At 45.4% G+C, this 25371-nt stretch overlaps 3 protein-coding genes across 10 annotated transcripts in view; 2 read left to right on the top strand and 1 right to left on the bottom strand.

Annotated features, from left to right (window-relative positions):
• Positions 1-13973, top strand: part of LOC120950794 (A disintegrin and metalloproteinase with thrombospondin motifs 7) — a 19329-nt gene extending 5356 nt beyond the window's left edge. Inside the window, exons 2-13 of the mRNA XM_040369106.2 lie at positions 2196-3572; positions 3763-3997; positions 4397-4559; positions 6317-6445; positions 6546-6671; positions 6849-7240; positions 7333-7434; positions 7532-7645; positions 11658-12367; positions 12436-12817; positions 12879-12996; positions 13063-13973. Coding sequence (XP_040225040.1) covers positions 3500-3572; positions 3763-3997; positions 4397-4559; positions 6317-6445; positions 6546-6671; positions 6849-7240; positions 7333-7434; positions 7532-7645; positions 11658-12367; positions 12436-12817; positions 12879-12996; positions 13063-13647 — 3129 coding nt within the window. The 5' untranslated portion in view covers positions 2196-3499 and the 3' untranslated portion in view covers positions 13648-13973. The remainder of the gene's footprint in view (positions 1-2195; positions 3573-3762; positions 3998-4396; positions 4560-6316; positions 6446-6545; positions 6672-6848; positions 7241-7332; positions 7435-7531; positions 7646-11657; positions 12368-12435; positions 12818-12878; positions 12997-13062) is intronic.
• Positions 13925-25371, bottom strand: LOC120950795 (myogenesis-regulating glycosidase). Of its 8 annotated transcripts, none has more exons than XM_040369109.2 (8): positions 25269-25371; positions 23486-23964; positions 23265-23427; positions 22517-22656; positions 20235-20403; positions 16196-16291; positions 14256-16116; positions 13925-14165 (listed from the first exon to the last, which is right to left on the bottom strand). In XM_040369109.2, the coding sequence occupies exons 2-8, from the start codon at positions 23815-23817 to the stop codon at positions 14029-14031; spliced, it is 2898 nt and encodes a 965-aa protein (XP_040225043.2). In that variant the 5' UTR covers positions 23818-23964; positions 25269-25371; the 3' UTR covers positions 13925-14028. The 8 variants fall into 8 exon arrangements, with proteins under 8 accessions (XP_040225043.2, XP_040225044.2, XP_040225042.2 ...); XM_040369110.2 differs by lacking the exon at positions 25269-25371 and adding an exon at positions 25102-25260; XM_040369108.2 differs by lacking the exon at positions 25269-25371 and adding an exon at positions 25106-25260.
• On the top strand, positions 16298-19520 carry LOC120950800 (cilia- and flagella-associated protein 45-like). The gene is made up of 4 exons (XM_040369125.2): positions 16298-17644; positions 17712-18870; positions 18949-19190; positions 19268-19520. The coding sequence occupies exons 1-4, from the start codon at positions 17532-17534 to the stop codon at positions 19371-19373; spliced, it is 1620 nt and encodes a 539-aa protein (XP_040225059.1). The 5' UTR covers positions 16298-17531; the 3' UTR covers positions 19374-19520.

Genomic DNA, 25371 nt, shown 5'->3' with positions numbered 1-25371 from the left:
CCTTATAAACCATAGCACTCCTTTCGAAGTCCGCTGGGGAACGAAAACAGCAATGGCCTTTTTGGCCGTATTGATTTATTCATTGTTATTTTATGGGATTTTTATGTTTGCCCAAGACGTCACGCTCTAGACCAATCTGCGAGCGAGTGAGTAGTTGGCGCCTAGTAGTGATCCTACATTCATAACTCGCCAGTCCAGTTAATCCATTTGCGTTGCTCTGGTAGCCGTCGTCGTCGTCGTCGTCGCCGCCGCAACGGAAGCAAACATAAATGAATGAAAGGATTATAACGCAAAGCTGTCGCCTCGACTGATCGTGGTTTCGATTATGGTTGGAGCGAGCAGTCCATAGTTTACACTCTGTCTACCCACTTTACCGTAAAGTAACGACGGCCATTTTGGGTATGATGAATGAAGTGATGAACACAGTAATTGCGGCACAAATCGCCCAAAGTAATGCCATATTGACCGATCTGACTTGATCTTAAGCTGAATTGAGCATGCTATTATGGTCGCATCGATATTCAAGCGAATCGAATACGCATGCATCGACGTCTTATGTGTGTGTGTGTGTGTGCTATATTTATTTCATCTGTTTTAAGCTCTCATTTTTCCTCCATCTTACGAAGAGTTGTTGTTTTCTATCTCGACCCACATCGGCGACCCAGAGCTTAGTGCGATGTTCCATTCGTATCGCACACCGAGGGTTTAAATCCTTTTCAGTTGGCCACCAAAGCGCTTGCCGGTGTTCAGATGGCGGGAAGATTTTTACGGCTAAACAAAACTGGACCTAGGCCGTGAACGTTGTAGGATTCACGTTTCCCGAAAGAAAGATAAACTTTTCGTTTTGCCTGTATCGTTTTCCAATGCGTAACATGGCGTAACAAAGCCATCAGCATATAATCCTACCACAAGGTTAAACCAATATATCATCCTTTCGCGTCGTGGGTGTAGGATTCATTAGGTGGAGGACGTTTTCCTTGTGCGAATGACGTTCTTTACACTATCACTACTACTAGAGTGGCTGGTATTATCGGGCTTTCAAATTGCGATACCATTTACCCCCGCGGTTTCATTTATCATACGATATTTCAGACTCACACAATACTGTGACAATTCCCAGAATTTGATTCCGAATAATATGCCGAATCCTACCCACGGCAAAACGACCCAAAATTTGCCACAGCGTCTCTCTTCACATAAAACTCTTAATTAAACACCGTCCATAAATTGTAGCACAAGTTTCTCTGGCCCAATGATGAGACACTGTTATCGACGCTAGTAGCGATTAGCATTTTAATTTCTGGCGCCACCAGGAAAGCATTCGTTTGGAGATGTCTGCATAACAGTTTGCGTCGAATGGCAGTGGTATGAATTTTGATTTTCGACACAAATCTATGAAATAACAACAATAAGATGAGTTGATCAAATTCGCAGTTGTTAACTGGTTGGCGTTGGTAGTAGAAACCCAAACAAACGGGTAAACATATAGAAACATCAATAAATGAGTGTATATCCCACTCCGTTATTTGCAACATTCGTTTTTCTTATGTATATGACAGCAATTTGAGGAACACAGCCCAAGCCAGCGTTTTACGACCGATTATCGATAACGATTTGGTTTAAAAAAACGTTCGTCAACGAATGTATTTGCGATACAGTATTGCAAAGGAGTAGCATCAGCGGCTAACGTCCTACTCCGAAGTCAGTGTATAAGGTTTATTTTATTACCTCTCGCATATAGTAAAAGTCGCCGAAACAAAGCCTTTTGTCTGCCAACCGTGTGAACTGTTTAAAAATCAATTATTCATTCAAATAGATGTTCAACGCCAAAGCTATCGAACATTGACGGGCCAACGCGAGCCTCTTGAAAGGTATTCCAATATCCACCCACGTCGCCGCTGATGAAAGCAATTCAGGCACCCATTCGAGTCTACATGTGGCGCCTGTGCCCGAGGAGCCGCCGATCTTTTTCGCGGCGCACAGTCGTCCCCTTCCAGACGGTTCCAATACGTCCCTTCGAATTATGCGACGACATCGAAAAGCCATTCCCGAAGATGTACGACATTGGCGGCACAGTATTAAAACTCGATTAGACCTTATCTGATTTCGATTTTACCTGATCATTTGCTGTTTTGCCAGACCGCTATCGCCGTGGTGATGAGCCGTTTTTATTTTTTGTTTTCATCTCCTTTCAGATTCGTGGAGTGTTTGAAGCCAATGAATACCCGTTGAGGTTGGAGCGAGGTATTATTCACAGTCAACCTGTGAGGTAGGCCGCTCCACGCTGTACGAGCAGAGTTGGCGCGCTGGTTGGATGCTGTTACCCGATGCCCGACGAAAGATAAAAGCGTGTCGAACTTCTCCAGACTTCCACCTGCAGCTACCTTTTCTTGTACATCCTCCGAACCATTCTGGCAAGCGGAAGGCATCACAGGGAGCTGTGAAAATCGTCCAAACCGGACGGTTCACGCGATCGCCTACAACTCGTACCGTCGGTTTGGTTCCAGATTCGCGCGGCGCTCAAACCGGGCGACCACAAATTAACCGCAGAATTCATCGCTACGGCAGCGATTGAAAATCACTGCCTACTTCGCTTCCTCGTGCACTACGCTGCGCGCTACACTCCACCCAACAGCTGTCGCCATACTCCAAAGAGCGTGGCAGCGTTGTCGTTTTGTCGTAGTATTGCGACAGCATCACGACCACCGCTGCTCGAGTTTGTTGCGCACCGCGAGACCACAATCCCGCCGCTTACCACGATTGCGATCACTTGCGTACGCACGGCCGAGCCGAACAGTTGAGCGTAACGTGTGCCGCGACACCAAGCCCTAACTGATTCTTTGCGGCTTCTTGCCATCCGCCCAGTTCACAGTTGTGGAAGCGATTGGTATTAATTCATCCTCAATATCCCGCGTAGGTTGATTCCAACTTCCAGTGCGATCTCACCATGAGTAGATTGATCGATAATGGATAAAAACTCGAATCCACGCCAACTGCTTGGCCAGCGTGGTGAGTTGCGAGCGAAGGGCAATAGTTTATCGTCATTACCTGTGAATCTGCGATCGGACGCATCATTTGATTAGTGTACATTGTTTGTGTTGCATACACACAATATTATCTCTACACGTTTAAGCAACAAAATGCTTAAGTGGCGATTTTAAGTGCATCTTGTTTAAATTCTCAGTATTCTGTATCGGGTTCGAGAACTATGCACATCAATTGCTGGAAGTGTACAGTTTAAGCAGTGCAAAAACCTTCTGATGTGTGTATCTATTAACTAAATCTCAAACCAAGCCTCTAGTATTGCATAGTGCGAGAAAAAGCCCAGTGAAATTAGTGCCCATAACTAGCGTACCGTGTTGGATATTTTGCAAGTGCATCAATTGATCGAAGCAAAAAATGTTAAAAATGAAAAGTGAACAGTGAAACTTTAATATTTTGTTTCGATTATCTACTGTATGCGAACATCACCATCACCACAAAAGAGCAAGTGTATAAAATGAGTTCGTCCACGGCATTGTACATTTTACCGTTGATTTTATTTATTTATCCTGTACTCACATCATATCAAGGTAGGACTTACGATCAAATACACTAATGTCTTCAGAATATTACGCTACAACTCCTCGTTAAACTAAGCTTTTCTGTGACTACGCATTTTTCCCTACATGAGCTACAATTCGAGCCCAAAACACTAGCACGCTTCGAAGTAGCGTATAAGTAGCGTACCAAAAGTATAAGATTTTATTTGTACCCTAACAGGACTGTACACTCACCATCTGAACGAGGGCGTTAGAGTGATCGTACCACGAAAAGTAAATCATCTCGGTGAAATTGTTTCACATACATTAACTCATCATTACACCCACGGGGAAGATGAATCTCATTCTGATCGCGGCCGGCGGCGTGGTCGGCGTAGCGTAGTGGAAAGTAATCCCTCACAACAACTCCACTACCACATCGATATAGACGATGAAACGCTTCATGTGGAGCTTGAGTAAGTATTTTGAGCATGAAAACTATTATGGCTGGGCAAGGTTGGGAATATTCCGTAGTGATTTCACCTATCAATCAATACTCGTCGCCACCGTGACGCTTATGCCTCGAGCATCACGAACGGCTAGGCGCCACTATCAATGCTAGTAGCGTATTTAGAGGAGACAAAACGAGTTTTTCAATCGCTGCGTAACCTGTGGCGTCTACGCTGCGCATTTATGTTTCTACGACGCTTATTCTATAAGGCTTGGCGACGCCTCTAAAACAGTTGAAGCCTAATGAATCCATAGTGCGCCTGTTGATTGATATGAAACTCGTTGCAAGAGAACTGCACTGAAGAGTGCACCAAACTCACAGATAAACTCTCTTCCATTCCATTCTCAACTACATCCGAGTCCAGACCGTCGACGGCTTCGTTTGTTGCGCCTTTAATGGTGATCGAGCGACATCGGCGCGACGTTCGCACGCGAGTTCGACCTATGAGGAACATCAACTGTCACTACCAAGGCCAGGTCCGAGGTCACGACCAATCTCGAGTGGCACTATCCGCCTGCAATGGACTGGTAAGTTGTTTTGCCGTTGGCGCCATCGTTCAGCACGGTTGATGGTCTACTTCAATTCTCCAAGCAATGCAGCCACAAGAGAAGCTGTAGCAACGTAACTTTTCCTACTTTCCGCTGGCGAGTGTTCGTATGGATTTGTCAAGCTGAATCTTTTCAACAACTTCTGCATCTCATGCAACCGTGCACTATGCTAGACAGACCGCCCAATCGATCGAACACTGCATTCTACCAGCCTCAATGCTCACGACGCGGCGCAGCGGCGACTTCCTTCCTGGCGCCAGCGCCTTACTGCACCGATCATTATCGATTCAGTCGTGCTTTAAAGTTTCTCACTCATTCGTACGTACCTGTACAGCATCAGACGAAATAATTAATTTTTAAGTCGTGAGGTTGTGCACCAAGCGCGACGGAGCATCGAGAAAACCACTACCCCCTTACCATAGTTTGACTGCCACAATCTCCGCTCGTCAGCTCAATCTACAGAGTAAGGGCAGTTGCGCCCTTTTAAGGATCGATCCCTGCCATACCTAATTTATGTGCTGGGACAAACATCGTGCATGTATCGAGCTGTTGTAATCGAACTCTGTTGGATTTACGCGCTTCATTTTAATCAACCAATCCTGCCAAAGATCTTAGGTTTGGTGAATGAGCGGTCGTTTGTCATTCCATTTGCCGATTAATTAGTTCTCCATTGCATTTTCTGGTGACCCCACCTCACCATGGCACGCTTGGCTATGACAAATTCATCAACTTGAGAAACTCCACAGCCAGCGCAATCAGTAACATGTCTGCGTCGCTTTTTAATCTCATCGGAAGACCATGTCACAACCCTTTACGAAGCCTATGGCAACGAAAGATTTCAATCGGCGGTAGACGGGAAATGCAATTGACCCTCGAGATCAATTTAATTATCGGATAAGATTTATCTGCTCAACATTGCTTTTTCATCTTTGCATCATCCTGAGGGAGCGACGTTGAATAAAACAATTATGTATAGTAACGAACCTCTTTTATTGCCTTGCTCTCAAAGTTTCGGTGTTCGGTTTTCGTCAAACAATCGATCATATTACATATTTTGTTAGTTGATTTGATAATATTTAAGTGCAAACACAACCATATTTTCATCAAAAAATTATTTGAATAACTAAAAAATACGATAAGTATTACCAACTCGCACACACTTCAACAACTTCTTACGTTATAGCCCTTCCACAACTGAGCATCATATTTTATTCCGAAAGGAAATTATATTTCTGGATGATGCTCTCAAGTACGAGCACTAATTGATCGTAATTGCCTGCATAATATTTTAATTAATCTAATATTACTTCAAAAGCAAAGCATCTCCTTCATCGCGAGTATGGCTTTGCGGTGGCAATGTTAACACGCACGATGTCATTTGGAGAGTAGGACGTGTGGAGAAACCGGTCACTAGCCGCTTAGCAAACACGGAAACATTATGCTCAGCTAATGGGACTCACCACACCACTAAACATGTCGCCACCGTCCGATACGATGCGACCGATTGCTGCCAAAACTGGATCCTAGCATCCGATACGTTGGAATCCACAAAGCGTACGCTTTGCCTTAAGGCTGGGATTTACTTTAAATTCGTTTTTTTTAATTAAATCTAATGATGCTCGAGATCTGCTTCATGCTCGAGATCAATATGGGTTTTTGTGTGGAATCAAACTCAATATAATTCATAAGAAAGTATTACAGTAATTGAAACTAACACCTTTCGGGCTTTACCTCAGGCCGGTGTTTTGAGAACCAATCGTACGGAGTATTGGATTGAACCAGCGAAACATCATCCCCAAGGTCCGAATGGAGAGCATCCGCACGTGGTCTTCAAACGAGCCGATGTTAAAGAGACGCCAGCAAAGGTACAATTCGTATAATGCGATCAGTGTTTTAATGAGTAAAGCAAGATAAAAAACAACATTCAACTCTCGATGGTCTCTTTTCCATTCTTTCAATTATAAGAAAAACTCGCGATCTGCCATCAAAAAGAAGAAAAGAAAGCGCAAGAAGCGTCATCTTAGCAACTGCGGCACCAGAGAGCCCCGCCGGCTGACCGAAACGCGGCTAGAATGGCAACACCAAGGCAAGGTAATATCCAACGCTTATTTACAACGCATTCCTGTGTCCACGCCTCATTTCATTCGTCGATCATGATTGAACGATTTTCATTCAACAATGCAATCTGAATGAGGTTCATTTTCCTGTTCTACGTACAGTTCGTTTGTTTGCGAATGTGTAAGAAATTTCCAAAGGCCTCCATTACAGGTCCTCGTGCAAGGCGGCCGCAAAACGCGCAATCAGCATCCCGATCTGACGGCGTCTTTCGCACACACGGGCCACCGGGAGGAGGGTGAGCGAAAGATGGCAAAAACCATGGGCAAAGGCAAGGCACGAACGCGTCGAAGCATTAGCAAACCCCGCCACGTAGAGGCCCTCGTCGTTGCGGACCATTCGATGGTGCAGTTTCACCAGGACGTCGATCTTCAGCAGTACCTTCTGATGATAATGAATATGGTCTCGTCGCTGTACAAAGATCCCACCATTGGCAACTCCATCCAGGTTACGGTGGTCAAAATCATCATTCTCGAAGAGGAGGATTCGCATGCCGATTTCAACGTCACGCACATGGCCAGCAACACGCTGGAGAACTTTTGTCGGTAACTTTCGCTTGTTACATATCCCCGCGCCCGGGTTCGCCGCCATCACTGACGATGTCTATCGTATGCTTCATCTTTTCGTTCCGTGACAGCTGGCAGCGAAACCTTAACCCCAAACCCGACGAAGATCCACACCATCATGACGTGGCCATCCTAGTGACAAGAAAGAACATCTGTTCCAACTATGGATGCGCGTAAGTACCGCCGTGCCATTCTGCTCCCTATACCTGTGTGTGATTTTATGTGTGTATGTGTATGTATCCGATCGACCAATTTGCTCGTTCCCAACAGAACCCTCGGCGTGGCCAACGTAGGCGGCATGTGTCGGCCGGACAAATCGTGCAGCGTCAACGAGGACAACGGCATTACCCTGGCGCATACGATATCCCATGAGCTGGGCCACAAGTAAGTGTTGACCGTTCCGACAAGAGTGCTCGGTTGCAACCCAACTGCCTATTTCCTGCCGGCAAATACCGACTTTCAAGCATGCTCGTTCGCCGATGGTGGTCCGCTTCGCCCACCATCACTCGACAACTTTTCACGTTTCACGCGGCTCTGCGCTAATCTGCCTTGACAGTAGCACTCCGCAAACCATTCGCGTCCCCATTCGCGATGCATGCCGGGCGCGATGCATGGTTGCACCGGTGGAGGTGCGCGAGCCGACGGGCCTGCTTTAATTGTTGTTCAATATTTGCATTTGTTGTTATAATCCGTTCACAGTCGCTTACTGCGGATGGTATCAGAAACACCGCACTGGAAGGTGAGGGGGGCTAGATGACAGTTTTTTGATTGATGACTTCCTCCGCCATGACTTACGAGGAAAAAAGGGAAATGGTGTGCATGGATCAGATGTCACCAAAAAGACGACACTGCAACCGTACAGCATCCCATTGGCTTCGCATCAAGAAGCATTGGTTGCAAAGCCTTTCCAATCAAAACTCGACTCACAACAACAAAGCCGATGCGCTGGCCAAACCTCGTCGGCAAAGATTTATGATCCCTAATTGTATTGACACGTTGAATAATTTATTGTTTTGCTATTCTGGCCGATGGAAGGGAGAATGCCGGCCGCCAGGGCAGCACCCCTATCGCCGTAATTGAACCAAATGGGCCCTGGGATTGGCAAGGCATTAAGTCCCTCCCTCGAACGTTCTGGGGTACAGCACATCGATTGGTCAACCCTTTCCGTGCTACGTTATTTATTGTGTACACCTTTGCACGCGTGTCAGGCGGACGTTAGTCAGGGGATTAGTTTGTTATAATCACGGTCTGATTTCGATAAATTGTAGCTGTTGCTTTGCGAGCGAACCTCACCCCCCCCCCCCCCTTCGCCACTCCTTTCGCACAAACGTACACTATCACGTGTTTCTTACATTCAATTAGACATCCTTGCAGCGAGTTGATGATTTACACTGATCTACTCTCCACTTCCGAGACACACATCTTTGCATTCGACGACAGTACGCGATCAATCGAGTTGATCGATGGAAAGCGATCTTTCTACGGCTGCTCTGTAGCAAATGCTGTATGCAAGCGTTGAGTCTCGCTCGTTTGTTGGATCGACGATGATGGCAATGGCTGCACTACACGCGGCTCCTTTGTAGCCGATTTGTTGATCCGGCCGAAGAAAGGGCGGCTTTAATTGAACTGTCAGGAAAATCTCACCAACGATAATTTATGTATCTTTCTTGGGATACGATTGTTGGCATTTTTTCATCTTCTTTCTTGCGTTCCTTACGATGCAAAGTCGGCTCACGATGCTTGCGCGATGATTTTTTTTCTCACATTCGTTTAAACAAACGTGGCACGAACGATGACTTGTGAGGTTTTATCTGTTGCTGTAACATGTCAGCCGACAAGCCGAAATGGAAGCTAATTTCAATTCCAACCCAGCAACATTAAAAAAAAAACAACAGATAATGCAGTTGTGATACCAAAAATCCTTCGATTTGATAAAGTAACATCGATTAAGACTTTGAAGTTTTGTTTTGCTGTTGTTGTCCCACTACTCTCACTACTGAATTTGTCCTTTTAGCAGCGTGAGGCATTTTAGTAGGCATTAGCCACTGCCAGTTTTTAACCAACGCAAAGACGCGGAGAGGCTGTTTCAGGGACATACAACCGTCACATGCGAAATGCTACGGATTGCTGCTTGGCAAAGACAATAATTAACATAATATGCTAACCAGATGCAAAGTGTGCGAACAAGCGTGACAAAAGCCATTCGAACGCATTCACACTAATGCCACTAAATTCAGCGTCAGTGGCACCGTCCCTTCCGACGGAATGCTTCCGAATACGTACGTCCCCTAACCGCACTGCAAGCTGCACTGCGATGCAGGTGGATACTGGGAGGTGAGGGATTAATTATTCTGCAATTATTTAGATTAGAGCTAATTTTTCATTTAGACCAGCACACCCCGCCCGTGCCTGATCGTATCTTTCTAACGGGTGCGATAGACGAGCGTCGCACTGCTGGCGATCGTTCGTCTTTACGCCAATAGCGCTTGTGAGATCGCGAGATACCCTTCGCCAGGCATCGTAGCTCCATTGGCCACATAACCTATAACGCCGTCGCAAAGTCTCCTTAACGTCTCGTCCGAGCTTGATGGGGTTTTTTTTCATTCCACAGTTTCAACCCGTCACAAATATATTCTCAATGCGGGTGATCAATCGGGACTCCGTCAACCGGTACCGGTGGGTTTATATTGAAATTTATGTCAACAGCGACACGCTGGCTGCATCTAATAGCGCAACCACCCCACACCGTAAGGTGTATCAAGCTGTCTTTTCATTATAAATTTTATAACAAACAAACAGTTTGTTCTACCGGATGGCCCCTCAGGCATCACGCTGTGACGCTAATGGTTACCACTGCGTTTAAGGTGAAGCCGAGCGATGCAGAATAATTAGAACAACTTTATTAGGCCCAACGCAAAACCTGCAAACGCTAACGTATGCCGTTTGTGTCTGTGTTCGAGCCACAATCATAAAAGTCACAAACGCACCTCGGAACGATCCATCAGTGTTTGCTGCGCTGTATCGATTACTAGTCCTAGTCAGTCGGGTCCTGGTCACTGCATGCAGATAATGATAAGATGATGTCATGCACTATCGAAAGTAGTCCCATAAATCTGCATTATCATGAGGCTGCTGCAACTGACGCGCGAGCAGAAACCGCACGATCGCTAATACTTCCATCAAACGGTTAAACCAATGGATGAACATTTCTGAGCTCAGTGCTGGGTGCTCGTGCTACTTTCTGCGCACCAGAAAGACGATAGCTACAGCCGCAGTACGATCTACAATTAGAGAGAGAAAAAAACAGATATGAGCTTCATAAAAACTGCCCAATGATGTCGATCAGTTGCGAAATTTTCTGCGTAGCGGCAACGGCGGATACTTTATTGCTATCTGCTATCTGCACGGTTTATTCTGGCCTATGGTTTATATCGTGGCTATGGTATCAACTTCTGTTGAATTCCGACCGCCCGACGATCAGCTTGGGTGCAATTAATTAACTTCACTTAAGCGCGCCAATCATACACCCGCCGAATGGTAGCATTCGCGTAGTGTGATATATGTAGACGAAATGAATCGCTGCATAAGATTCAACAGCCTTGCGCCATTACCACGTGTCAATTTCATTTGGAAATTGTTCAAATCTTAATAGAGTTACTACTTGATATTACTGAAATTGAACCTCACCAGTAACGGCCGTTCCAAGGAGGAACGAACGGTTTTGCTTAACTTGCTGATGCTTGACTCCGGACAATGACGAGTTGTTGACTACGTTTTCATGCAATAAACATTCCGTGTAGTATGTCAGTCCGAAGCAGGCGCGCACAAATTCAGGCGATTCGACAACCAGCAACACAAGTAACAACTCAATTCTCTGACTACTACCCAGTGCCGTAATAATGTTCGCCATGTCGAACATGTCCTGAAGGCCTGTCTTGTTCAGGGTGTAGGTAAAGCGTGCAAACATATATGCCTTGCAAGATCAATCCCTTGGTGTTGGTTGATTTATCGTGGTGTGTCACCATAAATCTTTCTTTCGATTTCTATTCACACTCTGCGAAACGCTGTGTTTATTCACGCTTGGCGATTTTGTTAGTATAATTTCATAGTACATACTATCTCACGGACCCACACCCCTCGCACAGGCAAGCAGGCAGGCAGACAGACAGAAAGCAGCGGAGCACTGCTTTCTGTGCAGCGGAGACAAGTTATTAGAAATCACTAAACATATGATTGTGTGATAAGACAAATTATACGAGCTCAGCCCCATCATTAAAAACGCTAGCCCTTACCGTATAGGTTGCATGCTTCCTGGTTCAGTATTAAGTTCACACGATTCGGAAACTATTTCGCACAGACAATTGCCCTAATGAGCTGTTCCTTTCTACGTTTGCAGTTTTGGTATGTACCACGATACGGCGAAAACCGGTTGCGATCACCGTATCGGACCGATTCTTCACATTATGACGCCAAGCTTCGAAGCCGATACTATGCAGGTGTCATGGTCAAACTGTAGCCGGCGTGACATTACGCACTTCCTCGACCAGGGTCTTGGCAAGTGTCTCGAAGATGCCCCCAGCCAGGAAGAGTACGAGTACCCGGAGCTCCCCCCAGGGGCCATGTACAATGCGGATCTGCAGTGCCGACTGCAGTTCAACTCGACCGACGAGGATATGACCGTGTGCTCCAAGCTGGACGAAATCTGCACACAGCTCTGGTGTCTTGTGGGTGAAGTGTGCACCACAATGTTACGACCTGCGGCCCCGGGCACCAATTGTGGTCGGCGCATGTGGTGCCAAAATCAAAAGTGCGTCGATGTCGAAGAACTGCCCGCCCCGGTCGACGGTGGCTGGGGAGACTGGAGTCCCTGGAGCGAATGTTCCCGCTCGTGTGGCGTCGGCATTGCTAAGCAAACCCGGGAATGTGACCATCCATCGCCGGCCCACGGTGGCATGTTTTGCATCGGCGAACGGGCACGCTACAAAACCTGCCACGTCCAGGCCTGCCCGCTGGGAACGCCCAGCTTTAGAGCGGAACAGTGCTCGGCCCATGACAATGACACTATCAAGGGGGAAAAATACACCTGGCTTCCCTACTTCGATAAAAGTAAGTGCAAAAACGGGAACTATTATCGATTCATTCGATTAATGCCGCTCTTTCCATTGCCTTTCCAGATGAGCCGTGCGAGCTGTACTGCAGTAACACGGAGGACACAATGATCGTACCGTTCGGAGACACGGCGGCCGATGGTACCTTCTGCAACCTGGGTACGAACGACATGTGCATCGGCGGCATCTGTCGCAAGGTAGGTTGTGATTGGGTTGTCGACTCAAACACTACTGAGGATAGGTGTGGCGTTTGCGGCGGTACCGGTGACACTTGCTTCGTGAAGAAGGGCGAAATCAACAAGAAGATCAACACAACAGACGGTGTACACGATGTACTAATGATTCCCGCTGGAGCACGCAATGTGCTTATAGAGGAGATATTGCCGTCAAAAAATTTCATCGGCGTCGGTCGTTCCACTGGAAACGAATGCTATCTTAATTGCAACCAGTAAGTTCATTTAGCGCTGTGCCGTCACACATCATTAACACGATTCGGTTTCCCATCTTAGCTTCATTCAACTGCCCGGCGAGTACGAAGTAGCGAGCAGTCTGTGTCTATACGAGAGGGAAAACGAACAAGAACGGCTCAAAATCCCTGGCCCTATCATGGAGGATGTGAATGTGTTTGTAAGTATATATATGTAAGTTGTATATAGCGTTCGGTTGTCCTAATTTGTCCTTATCTTTCGTTAGATCGTAATCAAGAAGAAGAACAATCAGGCAGGAATTCGCTACGAGTATACACTTCCTTCACACAACGGCAAAAACCAATCGGCGTACTACTGGAAGCTAACGGACTGGTCAGTTTGCTCGGCCACCTGCGGCGGAGGAAAACAGTTCCGTGAGTCAATATGTTATCATCGTGGCAAGGGAGTGGCTAAGGAGGAGCAGTGCCTGCGCCATGCATTTGGGAAGCGGCATGAACCGATTGCGCGAGACTGCAACGACGATCCGTGTCCGTTTAACTGGTGGGTTGGACCTTGGCAGCTATGCCCAATGACTTGCCGCAAGCCACACAAGCCTGTGCCGATACGGCGCAGATCGATTCTATGCGTTGATTCCAACTCCAACGCTCGACCGGATACGCATTGCAATAACAAACCCCGACCACACGACAAGGAACCCTGCGGCGAGGAACTGCCCGTATGTCAAGAAAATCAGCGATCTGGCCAGGAAACAGAACGTCCCGATACGATACCATTCGAAGAATTCGGTCCCTCCGATCTTCCATCCCCGTCGACACCGGCTGACGACTATGAGGTGAACAACAACATCTGAAACACAACAATCGCGCCGCAGTGCAACCTTGGAGAGTGAATATGTTATATTAACATTTATGGCACTGCTCTCGGTGTTTGCATAGACATGCTGGACACACCTTGCCCAAACAGTTTGTGAAATAAAACGCACTCGTGACTATACTCAGTACAAAACTGCATGCATTTGCCGATCAGCATTTGCGCACTGTGTATGATGCTAACTGCTGGCTGCGGAACATGCAGCACTCTTCATAACGCTTTACGTACTTTTTTATGATGTCATTTGAGACCACGTGTTTGTATTTAATAAATCTTTATTTTATAGAATAAATAGTATACTTCTGATTTATCTGCCTTTTGCGTGCTCTGGACAGAGGAGAAATGTAGGCTAGCGCTGCAGCTAGAAACGCGTATTATCGGGCATTTTTATGAAATACGCTACTTTATTCTGCGGCACGTGATAGTTGTGTATCCATCGGCTTCCCTTCCGCAATGACTCATCGATGCCATCCTTCCAAACGCCCTGTGGTAAATAAACTGCAACAAATGCATACACAAAAAAATTAGACAAATGCGACCACTTTTGCGTGCGTGATACAAAACAGACAGAGACAGCCACGAACATACCTTCACGAACCGTTTCTCCTTTTTTGAGCACGGGAGCCACAATCATTCCATCGCCAATGGAAAATTCATCGTCGATCGAAAAACAGTTCACATCGGTCGAATCCAGCATCCAAAGCGGGCGGATGATCGGCAATCCTTCGTCCATGGCGATGCTCGAAAAACGCTCCAGCAAGGGAAGCACTCTCTGCCGAATGTCGGCCAATTCTTTCGCAATTACCGTTACCGTTTCATCTCTATATTCCGACGGTAGGTGAGTGAAACGCAACACGGGCAGAAACGTGGCAAGCTGAAGCCATCGGATGTACAGCTCCTTATCAGGCAGTGGTGGCAGCTCGAAGGAGTAGTATGAATACATTTTCTTTAATTGCTGCGTAGGCAGCACAAAGTCTCCACCGACGGGTCCGGGCATTAAGAACGGAAAGCCTATAATGCCGTAGGAAAGCATCGTAGGAATTATGCTTTGCAGTCCACTCCACGAGCTATTCACTGGCGGTAGACTAAGAAACGCTGGCGGACGTGGCACGGATATGGCACTCGACACACCAAAGATGCTCAGCGTGCCTTCAAAGCGCTCCATGAAGTAGTTTTTGTACTCGTCCGGATTGACAAGCGTCTGGGAGCATTGATAGTAGCGTGGAATGTTGAACGCAGTGCCAAAGTCCACAAAATAGGAGTCTATCTCTACCGTTTCCGATATCTTTTTCAGCTGCTCGGCCAGCCACGGTATGGAGGCATTATTGGTTACGTCCAACACACCGGCGCTCGTAGTGCTCTTGTAACGCGTGAGTGCCGGGATGCTTCTTTCCGATTCGCGTTCAAATATAAGCAGCTTTTTGGCGACCGCTTCCCGGAAGTTGCTACTTTCGGTACTGATGAACGGCTGAATCATAAACGAAACGCGGAAGCCTCGCCGGTGAAGTATGTTGACGGTTTCGTCCAGCGTGGGGAAACGCTCCGAATCCAGCCGGAAATCGCCAATCGTGCGCTGCCAAAACTCGTTCACAAGCACATGCCCTAGCCGCAGATATCCGAGCGCAATGATGCTTTCCGTGTAATTGTAGATGGCCACCTCGGTGAGATCTTCCTGCTTTGAGGCCGGTATCTGCCATACTGGTTCGCGTAGCAGAGACTTTATCACGTCATTATCCCGCTCAGTCAATCCATCCCACAGGCTTTTCTGCATCAGCCCGTTGTGAAGCGTTTTCATGTCCGGTCCCGAGCAAACGGTGTACTTCAACTCTGGGAAGCGCGTCTGCTGATTTACAAAGGCAAATTTGTCGTTTTTGCCCTGCAAACACAGCCGTTTGCCGGAATCGGTGTTTACGCTTACGTATAGAGGCGTCTTCTCGTCCACTTGAATGGCAACTCCGCGTGAGTTTAGAAAATATCGCTTCAGTGCGTTGCCCCACTGATGCATGTTGATGTCACCGGTCACGAACGGTCCGGCAGGAATCGTTGCTTTCCCGAGAATGTATTCAATGCCCTTGGTCAATCCTCCGCCATACCAGAACCCACGCTCCTCGGAAACATCGAAACAGTCCGTCGGGTAGAGATCAGCTAGCAAAGACTCCCACTGAAAGGAGTAGCATTTGATGTCCGGTCCTGGCGATTTGGCTAGATTCATGTAAAGTCTCGCCTTTGAGTTCCACTCATAACAAACACTGCCATCGTCCTTCAGATCCTTCGGCAAGCAGTTGTACGGCTGCTCGATATTCAGCGATGTTCCCAACACCCCCGTTAACAGCTCGCCCCCTTTCCCATCCAGCAGTCGAAAGTTCCTAGTTTTCTTGTGAAACTTAATGCTCTCGAAGTACGACTTGGCCAACAGCTTCTGGTTGTACATAACGTACGCATAGCCAACCTGAAACGTTTTACAAACTAATTAGCACCACAAACACCACACTCTCAAGAACAGTGCATTGCGTTCGTTATTTACTCACCAGAAATACTATGATAAGGAATAACATCCCGACAAACACGCGAAGCTTGTAGTCTTTAGTTTCGCGCTTTTTCTTGCGAATGATAGCAGGTACGTTCTGTAAACGAAACAAGCAAATATTAGAACACGACCATCGTATGTGGGAAACCAATCAGCGTCGGCATGGTCGCTGAATTATCACACCACTCGCACTCCAAATTAATTTTGATAGCAGTTGTAGGTTCAGCCTACGGCGGGCGACGCTCGGAATAATTAACATTGCTGATATCGGTATACAGGTATTTGGTTTCTTCGTATTTCAATATTGATTGTGCAAGTAACTACACTACGTAGTGTTTTCTATTGTGTCAAATATTTCACTTTCTCTATGCAACCACATACCACATAAATTAATAGTAGCCAATCCTTGCTACAGGGCATTTCGGAAACTTTCACAGAAAATTTTATTTTGCCTGTTGTTGCGACACTAGCAATAAAATCACTTCATACCGGAACAATCATTACCTCGCGCAATGCCTGCCATCTTAAGAGCGATGGAATTTGTGATCGTTTTTCACGATCTATATAACAAACAGACACTTTCCTCGAACGGAGAGGCAGGTTATATTTTGAGTTATCTAAATCTGCTAAACAAGCGAATGAAACGTTTGCACTTGTTGGTTCGTCGTTCAACGATTGACCAGCTTTATCTAGCTCTTCCATAGAAGCTTCGGCCTTTCCTTTTAAACCGATCATTGCTGATTTGTAAATGAACTTGTCCGAAAACCTAGCAATACGTTTGTTCTACCAACCCACTACTGCCACTCTGGGCGACCATATCTAGTCTGATCGCTGAGAAGCATCTATCAGGGTGCAGGCTCCTGAGAAACGTATTCAATATTGATATACATTATTATCTTCTTTTTATCATCTCAATTCCCGGCCCCCGTCATCCGTAGCACGTTTTCACACATTTTTGGCCAACATATATGATGATGAGTCGCACCACACCACACCACTGTTTCCTCTCCATTCTAGGGCAACCGTTACTATGAGTTACCGGCACGTCGGACACATCAAACAATCGCAAAGCAATACAAACTGGGAAACATTTCGTATTGGTCGTTCGCGAACATCAAACGTTTCCTAGGCTACTGGCTGTAGGATCGGCGCTGTTTATTACTTTCACTACGCGACGGTTTAGGGTACACCTGGAAACCTAAGTAAACATTTCACTTTATTAGCGCATTGGTATCGGGTTGCATCGACGTTGGAAGAGAGTAGTGCAAAGTGTTTCCAGAACAATTTTTAAAACTCGATCTAAATAACTGCAAACAATTTATTGAACGATTTTCAATATGCCAATGCAATCGAAACATTCCAAAAACTTTGTAAAAGCTCAAGCCAAATCTAACTACAGCAATGATTTGCCAGCGAAACAACATCGCCCGGGAGTTTACAATCGCCATCAGTAAGCTTGCTAATACTTTATGTTAAGGATCCATCGTACAGTTATTGAGTGTTTGCTTCGTTTTCAGCCCACAGGAATGCGATCTCATGCTTCGATGGAGACCCATTCATCTTCAAAGAGATGATCCGTACGAAGGGAAAAATGTCGTTCAAATCATGAACAAGGACAATGTGCGAAATTTGCTTATCCCCAGCAAAGAATCGTCCGTGTATCCTGCTTTCTGGTCTAAGGAGGACTATGAACGCATGCAGGACAAGGCTAAACTAAAGACGCTCGAGGATCGATTGGCCCAATTTAAAGCAAATGAGACAGAGAAGAAGAATATGCTGGAAGAGTCTGAACGGCGCAAGAAACGACTGCAAGAAATTGATCGCGAGCGTCAACAAAAAGGTGGAAAAGTGGGCAACATACTGGAAGATGGAGAAGGTGACCGAGACTCCGATACGAGCCCGAGGAAAATCATCGACCGAGCGTTCCTCGCCAAACAGGAGCAAGAGGAAGAGGTCAAACGGGCCAACCGCATCATTCTGGCCGCCAAATGTCACATTATACGGGATGCACAGATAGCGGAAAAGCAGGAGATCGAGCGGGAACTACGCACGGAGGAGCTGCGCCTCGAGAAAATGATGTTGCAGGAAAATGAAAAGGCACTCAAAGAAGAGGAAAAGAAAAGGGAAGTGAACAAAGTGCTCACCACGCAACACTCGGAGGAAATACGTAACCAACTGTTGGAACGCGAAAAGATGCGCCTCAAGGAAGCGGAACGGATCGAGGAAGAAGCGCGCGTTCTGAAACAAGCACAAATGGCAATTGCGGAAGAGGAAAAGCGGAAGGAAAAGGAACGCCACGATCGTGTCAATCAGGTCCGCGAGGGATTAAAGAAGGCATACGAGCTTTCCGCTCACTACAAGCAGGTCGAGTTCGAGGAGCAACGTATAGCCGAGCTTAAAATTCAGGAGTATATGCGCCAGAGAATGGAACGGCAGAAGAAAATAGAATTTGAGCGCAAAATTGCTGCCGAAGTGCGGGAGAAGGAGCACGACCGAATGCTCAAGATTCAGCAAAAACTGCTCGACACCAAATCGGAGAAGAATGATATGGACCTTCGGCGGGGCCAGGAACACATCGAGCGGGAATTTCGACGCCGTGAGAAAGAAGCCGCCATCAAGAAGAAAGAGCTCGAACAACAGTTGGCAGTGGCGCGGGCCGCCCAATTAGAGGCCGTGGTAAGTCTATGTCCAAGCTTGCATAAACTCGCATATGCAACACCACATTCAGTAAAGCATTTTGTTTGCCCATTTTAGAAAACGGAACGTGCCATGCAGCTAGCTCGCGATGAGCAAGAGCATAAAAAAGCGATTGAAAAGCTAAAAGTTGAAGAAGCCAAGGAGATGGAACAGAAACGGAAGCAGCTTAAACTGCGTGAAAGATACCGCGAAGAGATCATTCAACAAATGAACCTCAAAGAGCAAGAGCGCCGCGAAAAGGAACGTATTGCTAAGAACGAACAGCAAGCCCTACTGGAAGCGGAAAAGAAACGTGACAGGTATGTAACATATACGAACGCATTTAGCCAATAGTATATACATACACTTCCCTTTACACTACATTCTCTTTCATTAGGAACATCAAAACTATTATTGCCAACAAAATAAAAATGATGAAAGAAAGCCAGGTCCCGGAACGTTTCATCAAGGATGTGGAGCGTCAACTCAATCTCGGAAAGTGAGCGTGAGTGGAGAGCGCGAGGAGGGCAGGAGGGGGCTCACTGCATGCGTTTCGCAAGTACGTCTGGTTTCAATATCGTGTTTCCCCACTTCATATGAATCTATCCAAATAAATTCGTGTGTGATTCTTTATGTTCTTATCTTTCAAACATGTCGCCTTCACAATCACTAATTGTTGATCAAACTTTCACAAATAGCACTTGCAACCTGATTTAAACTTGGCTTGGTGCCGTGATGACCTTGTAATATTAATCATCTCGTTTTACACGGGAAACAATGCTCAAGTGTATACAGTTTGCGGTTTTCTCATTCGTTTCTCATTCATTCAGCCGTCTCATTGATCAGACAGTTTGTATCTATTACTTTCGTGCTGAAAAGATGCAAGTCAATGTGCAAAGTCGTTGCAAATCATTTTCTTATCGCTGAATATAAATCATACAGAATACTATGGGATCTATTTTGCGAACACGTAAAACGATCAGAACATAAAGCCAGCACCAATATCCCCCTAGTCGTGATCGTTTCGTTACACTGGATACACTGTACTCGCTACCAACGACCGCGGTAATTTTCTAATTTGGCTCACTTAACCCCATTCTCAACGGCGTCTTTTGTCGCCTTAAGCACATGTCAGCCTTAAGCAAGACCTGGCGACGCCTGCCGTGCGCTGTAGATCACCAAAGCAAATGATACACAGCCCGATACAGCCCGTTGGAACTGGTTGGAACTGAAACAAAACTTCCCGCAAAACATGAACCACCCGCCCCCGATGACGCACGTTTTAACACAGGGATTCCCAAAAACCTGGATTAATTTTACCTTTTTGCTTCTTCAATTCTTAACAGCTCATTGCAAAAGCTTACCTGCATTTTTTCCTTCAGCAAGCTGGCCAATGAGTTTACGCTGGTGATCGAAGCCTGATTGCTTAGCACGCTGTGCGTATCGAAGTCGTTCGACATCATCTCCTTGTCGTTTAATCTCAAGGCGGGCAGTGGTGCAATCGAGGAGCGTCGTTTAGTCCGGAAGAGGTTTCTGTTTCATTTGGTGGTACATGCAGCGGGTTATGAAATTAAACAATATCACGACTTAGTGTAAATAACCGTTTCGATAACCATACAACCACCCCATCACAATCGATTTAAACTTCTACTTTGATATAAATGTCACTTGATGAATACACAAAATATGCTTACTATAGCAGCTTTATGTTGTTAGGAAGTAAAATGCAATGTAGACATTATACACTTAAACGATCTGACACCGCGCGTAACAGCCCTGAACCGACCGGCAAGGCAGACCTTATCTCGTTGAATGCGGCAATGGTAGTGCCAGACGCACTGCCGCACCGTTCGACACACAACAGCTGTTTGTTTGTCTGGCTGTTATTGTCGATGTTGTTGTATCATAAGCTTCGTCATCGTCTCGGAATCGGTTTCAAATTTACGCGCGCTGTAGTGCTATTTTGTTTGAGGTGTGAGTGTGGCAAATGCTTTGAATTAAAACTGGTTTTGTTGTATCATATATACTTTCAACGATTCGTATTTGTTGTCATTCTGTTGCCAATAATCGGTCAAGCACTGTATGAATGTAAATCAGCGAAAACGTAAATACTGCTAAACACATTGCACCCACTGTAATATCATTGAATGTTCCGAGAGCTGTCTATCTCTGCACCGTTTGCGTTTGCGATAGAGAGAAACTCGTTCTGTGATTCGGAGAGTAAGGTTCAGTGTCGTCATTCTTTATAGTCCTTCTTATAGGCTGGGAGTAAAATACCCATCTGCACGATATGAATATAATGAATTCAACTTTGTATGATAACGTATTCTGTTTCTGCTGGTTCTGCCAAGATGTTGCGTGCTTTGTTTACGTATACGTATACGCATACGCGAACCTCAACGACCCTCGGACCAAGGATAGCCGCTAATACAATATCAGCACGGAATTAATCGGCAGCGTAGGAGGAACGCGGAATATGCACTGCAAGCAAATGAGTAGTTATTCACAAGGAAAGGTTGCCATGATAAGCAAAAAATATGTACGTAAAAGTTTCAATAATTATCACTGATGCACATTGCACATACAGTGATCTTTTCACACCACTTTTGCAACACTTTAATAGTTTCGATTATTTCAATTAAAAAACACTCTTTCTTCTGATGGAACAGTAATTGGAACAGCGTTAATACTCTGTAGATGTTGGCTTGCTTATGTTTCCCCTGACCCTACTTACCCTTACCCTGTTTGGCCGAAGTGACTGAAGGTGGCATATTTAGGCTCCACCACAAACTCTTCCATTTCACACTCGCGCTGCACAGAACACTGGTTGACCATAATCAGCAATTATTTGGCAAACACTGGCAGCTGCAAATACGGTCACATGTGCTCAAACTAAAACTTCTAATCCTACGCAAATGCTCACAACGAATACACCTTATCATTCGATCGCTCAGTTCAAACTACCCTCTGCTCTGTTTACCTTATATGCCGAGCTCGCAGAGATGCGATGGGCGAAAAAGATGGAAACGGTTGATCGATTCCTGCGCCTACTAAGGAACTAACCTAGCCTAGTCGTAGAGACGATTAAGATGCTGACCGATTGAAAATTCCAACACAACGCACAAACACACACATGATGATGATGATGGCCAAAGCCCCATCGCTGATTGTATCAAACGCTCAGTTGATGTGTTTGAAGATACTTAGTGCCAGCGACAGCTGCTAAACGTTGCGCCGTTGCAATCTTATTTTATTGCAATACAATTATTTTCATACCTGCCACACTAATCACAATGAGCCAAGTACATTGGATTTGCGGTCAATAGAATCATGTTGAAAAAAAAATTTTTTTTCTACGCTGTGATTGCAAAGGGAACAAATGAAGAGATAATTTGCATGTCGTGCGAGTGATTACAGCAACTATTTTTGTTTTCGAAAGAAGCAAATTGTTCGCTCGCAATCCAGCTCACAATGTTTTTTTTAGCTGTCCACACTATCTCTTTGTCCATTTGACCATTGATCCAATGGCTATGTAAGATATCGCAAGACGCTCGTGCGATAAGCGTTCTGCAATGATTTATAGGTTATTTGTGGAAAAGTGAAATCTTATCTTTGATAAAAGATATCCAGCTTCAACGCTACTCACTTGCTACGGCGTTTATCGTCCTCGTCGCTACTGCTATCATCATTAAACTGTAGCATTGGTTTGAGGTTTGCTGGTGTAGTAGGAGTTTCTGGGGTAACCGTAGTTCCGTCCGACAGAGAATCTGATCCAGATTCCATGACCTGGAAATAAAGCAATGTTATGTATTATGTGTGCTCTAGCCATTGCGTGTTCGTTCGTGTTAAAAGGTTCACTAGAGCACTTGGTAATCGTTTTGTTTAAAACACTTTTATAAAAAGAAGATTTTGATTCCGTTGTGCGCAATTTGAACAGTAGTTTCGTGCTTCCAATGCATCTTCCCCAGTATCGTGAGAGTACTTCGTAATTAGAAGCGAACACATTTTACCTCCACTCAAGATCACCCGATCCACTCAACCATTGTTACTCGATTAGCATTACCAAGCTAAGAAGTAATGGCGCAATTTGTAGCATGGTCGTTCTATGTTTGCCTATAATTTGAAATCCTTTCAGATGGTAATATGCCTCACGATGCTGTATAAACGGCGGAAAAAACGACCCTTGCACCATTTTAGGGTAAATTAGTCGCCAACTAATTTACGTACCTAATTTAGTTGAATCGCAAAGTGTTGCTGACCACATGCCGACAGTACTATAACCTTCGACAACACCCTTTAACTCATCAACTGTACAGAAAGGCGTTGAGGAGATTGAATGCATCTTTTTCACAGTTTTCACCGTCACATCAGTTGCATCGTCACATCATACTTACCGATATTTTTGAACCATTTTCACATTCATGCGCTGATCTCAGTACTTCCAGCTCATTCACATTCAGGCTTGGTAAGGAAATGGAGTTTCGACGCAAACCTCTAGCTCGTTCGTCGATCAGTTTCAGCTCCGTAGCTTTGTCCCTGGCCTCTTCGATCAAATCCCTATGGGTGGAAGCAGTAATTAGTTTCTGTGAGTTTATTCTCTAATACGGCGGCTCACCCATCATTACTGCTGGTGTCGATGGAAACTGTTAGCTTTTCCTGCATTCTTCTTTCGGCAAGGCTGGGACCAGCTGCGTTGCGGCCAGTAATATAGGCTCGAGCGAGATTCTCCTGGCTTTCCGTCATAATGTCGTACTCTTGGTCAACTGTCGATCTACTACTGATCGCGGCTGCCAAACGATCGCCGCCGTCGTCAAAGCATTCGTCTTCGTGATCCGAATCGACAAAGGGGATATTCTCTTTCTCGATTGGGACGCCTGCCTTGGACTGCCGACCGTGCCCTTGCCGTGACGTTCCATGTGGTTCATCCGTTGTAGCACCTTTGTGCATGATCGCGATTTGTTTGCACTATCTATTTGATACAAACTTACGAACGATGTGCCTTTTCCCTCGAAGCACCTCTCTTTCTCACACACACACACACACACACTCACACACACTATTTCGTTCGCGTACACACTGACTATCTTTCTTATTCTAGAAATATTACGTTAGGAAAATAAAAATTAAACACATTTCTTAGCACCATCAACCTTATTGAGTTATGAAGGGTTAATATCAATAGCAATCCACAAAATAGGTACAGCGACGCATCGAAAAGTCACGTTTTATTTATTTTTTTTTAATTCGTGTCGTTTGCAACCGGGACACTTGCACCGTGAGCTACATCGGCCGTCCATTATGCCATTCAAATTATTTCCTAAAGGCACACAGCAATTAACCAATGTTGCGAAGCTGGCAAACGCAACACCGGCGATACAACCAACTGTTGTTTAAAAATTAAAAACTGTTAAACATTATTTGAATTTGAGCATTTCAACTAACAAAAAATAGCTCCACCTGGAATTTACTATCATATTCGTGCACGACCAATCTTCAATCGAACCTCTCGAAAAGAAGGATGTCCAGAAAGATAAGATAATCTGAGCCCATCACGCTTGTGGGTCTTCTTTATCGTTGCTTTACACAGTACATTTTCCAATGCGAACAGACAATTATTCATTACACCCGTTAATGCGCTAAATAAGCGGAATCTTATCGCTTCATCCAACGAAAAAGAAAATATTATCTTCACGTTCGTTCACATATCATGCAACAATTTGAATTAAACGGATTATTGTATTATGTCTAATGAAGTTGTTGTAGGATTCTCAGATAAATTTACCAAACACATCAAACCAATCTTGCACACGAATGTTTCCACTACTTTACAACACCACAATATCTATGGCAATGGAGCTATGCAGCTGGTACTGCTATGCCATATGAACAACTCTAATGAAGTTGTTGTAGGATTCTCAGATAAATTTACCAAACACATCAAACCAATCTTGCACACGAATGTTTCCACTACTTTACAACACCACAATATCTATGGCAATGGAGCTGTGGAGCTGGTACTGCTATGCCATACAGTGGCTGCCAAGTTCCGCCGATGCAAATTCTATTTCACACTTTTCCGTTAATCGTGTTGCTCAAAGCCATGCTCTGAGCGACAATATCACACAGCTCTACGCGAAACTTCATCGGTAAGGCAGAATATGAAAATCCATATCATCGCTTTTTTTTTGTTTTCTATAGAGCAACCTCGTCGCCTTATCGACTTATTAGTACCGACAGTCACTAAAACACGCAGACGGTTTAACCGCAACACAAGTAACCGTACAAATACACGGTAAGACACTGGGTGGCTTAGTCAAGCAAATCGTAGCTTCTGGGGACAACTCTAGTCAGATTCGATGAGTTAGTAGCACCGCTGTACACCATTCTCTTTCGCTTACCTGGTGTGATTAGGTTACAGATCCATTAGTTCTTCAATCTACCTGACGCAAGCAACAAACCATGTCACTGGCGGCAGTAGACACACGAATGTGCAATCTCGTT

This window comes from Anopheles coluzzii, chromosome 2 (genome assembly GCF_943734685.1).
Source record: "Anopheles coluzzii chromosome 2, AcolN3, whole genome shotgun sequence".
Classification (NCBI taxonomy): Eukaryota; Metazoa; Arthropoda; class Insecta; order Diptera; family Culicidae; genus Anopheles; species Anopheles coluzzii.
The sequence above is the reverse complement of the archived record's forward strand: the minus strand, read 5'-3'. Positions and strand labels throughout refer to the sequence as shown.

Bases quoted from the DNA above. Each gene is read 5' to 3' on its own strand.
- LOC120950800 (XM_040369125.2), top strand. From the start codon at position 17,532: ATGCCAATGCAATCGAAACATTCCAAAAACTTTGTAAAAGCTCAAGCC. The intron at 17,645-17,711 runs GTAAGCTTGCTA...CTTCGTTTTCAG, and splicing joins GGAGTTTACAATCGCCATCA to CCCACAGGAATGCGATCTCA. The intron at 18,871-18,948 runs GTAAGTCTATGT...TGCCCATTTTAG, and splicing joins CCGCCCAATTAGAGGCCGTG to AAAACGGAACGTGCCATGCA.
- LOC120950795 (XM_040369109.2), bottom strand. From the start codon at position 23,817: ATGCACAAAGGTGCTACAACGGATGAACCACATGGAACGTCACGGCAA. The intron at 20,404-22,516 runs GTGAGTAGCGTT...CAAATGAAACAG, and splicing joins GACGATAAACGCCGTAGCAA to AAACCTCTTCCGGACTAAAC. The intron at 14,166-14,255 runs GTATGTTCGTGG...CATTTGTTGCAG, and splicing joins AGGAGAAACGGTTCGTGAAG to TTTATTTACCACAGGGCGTT.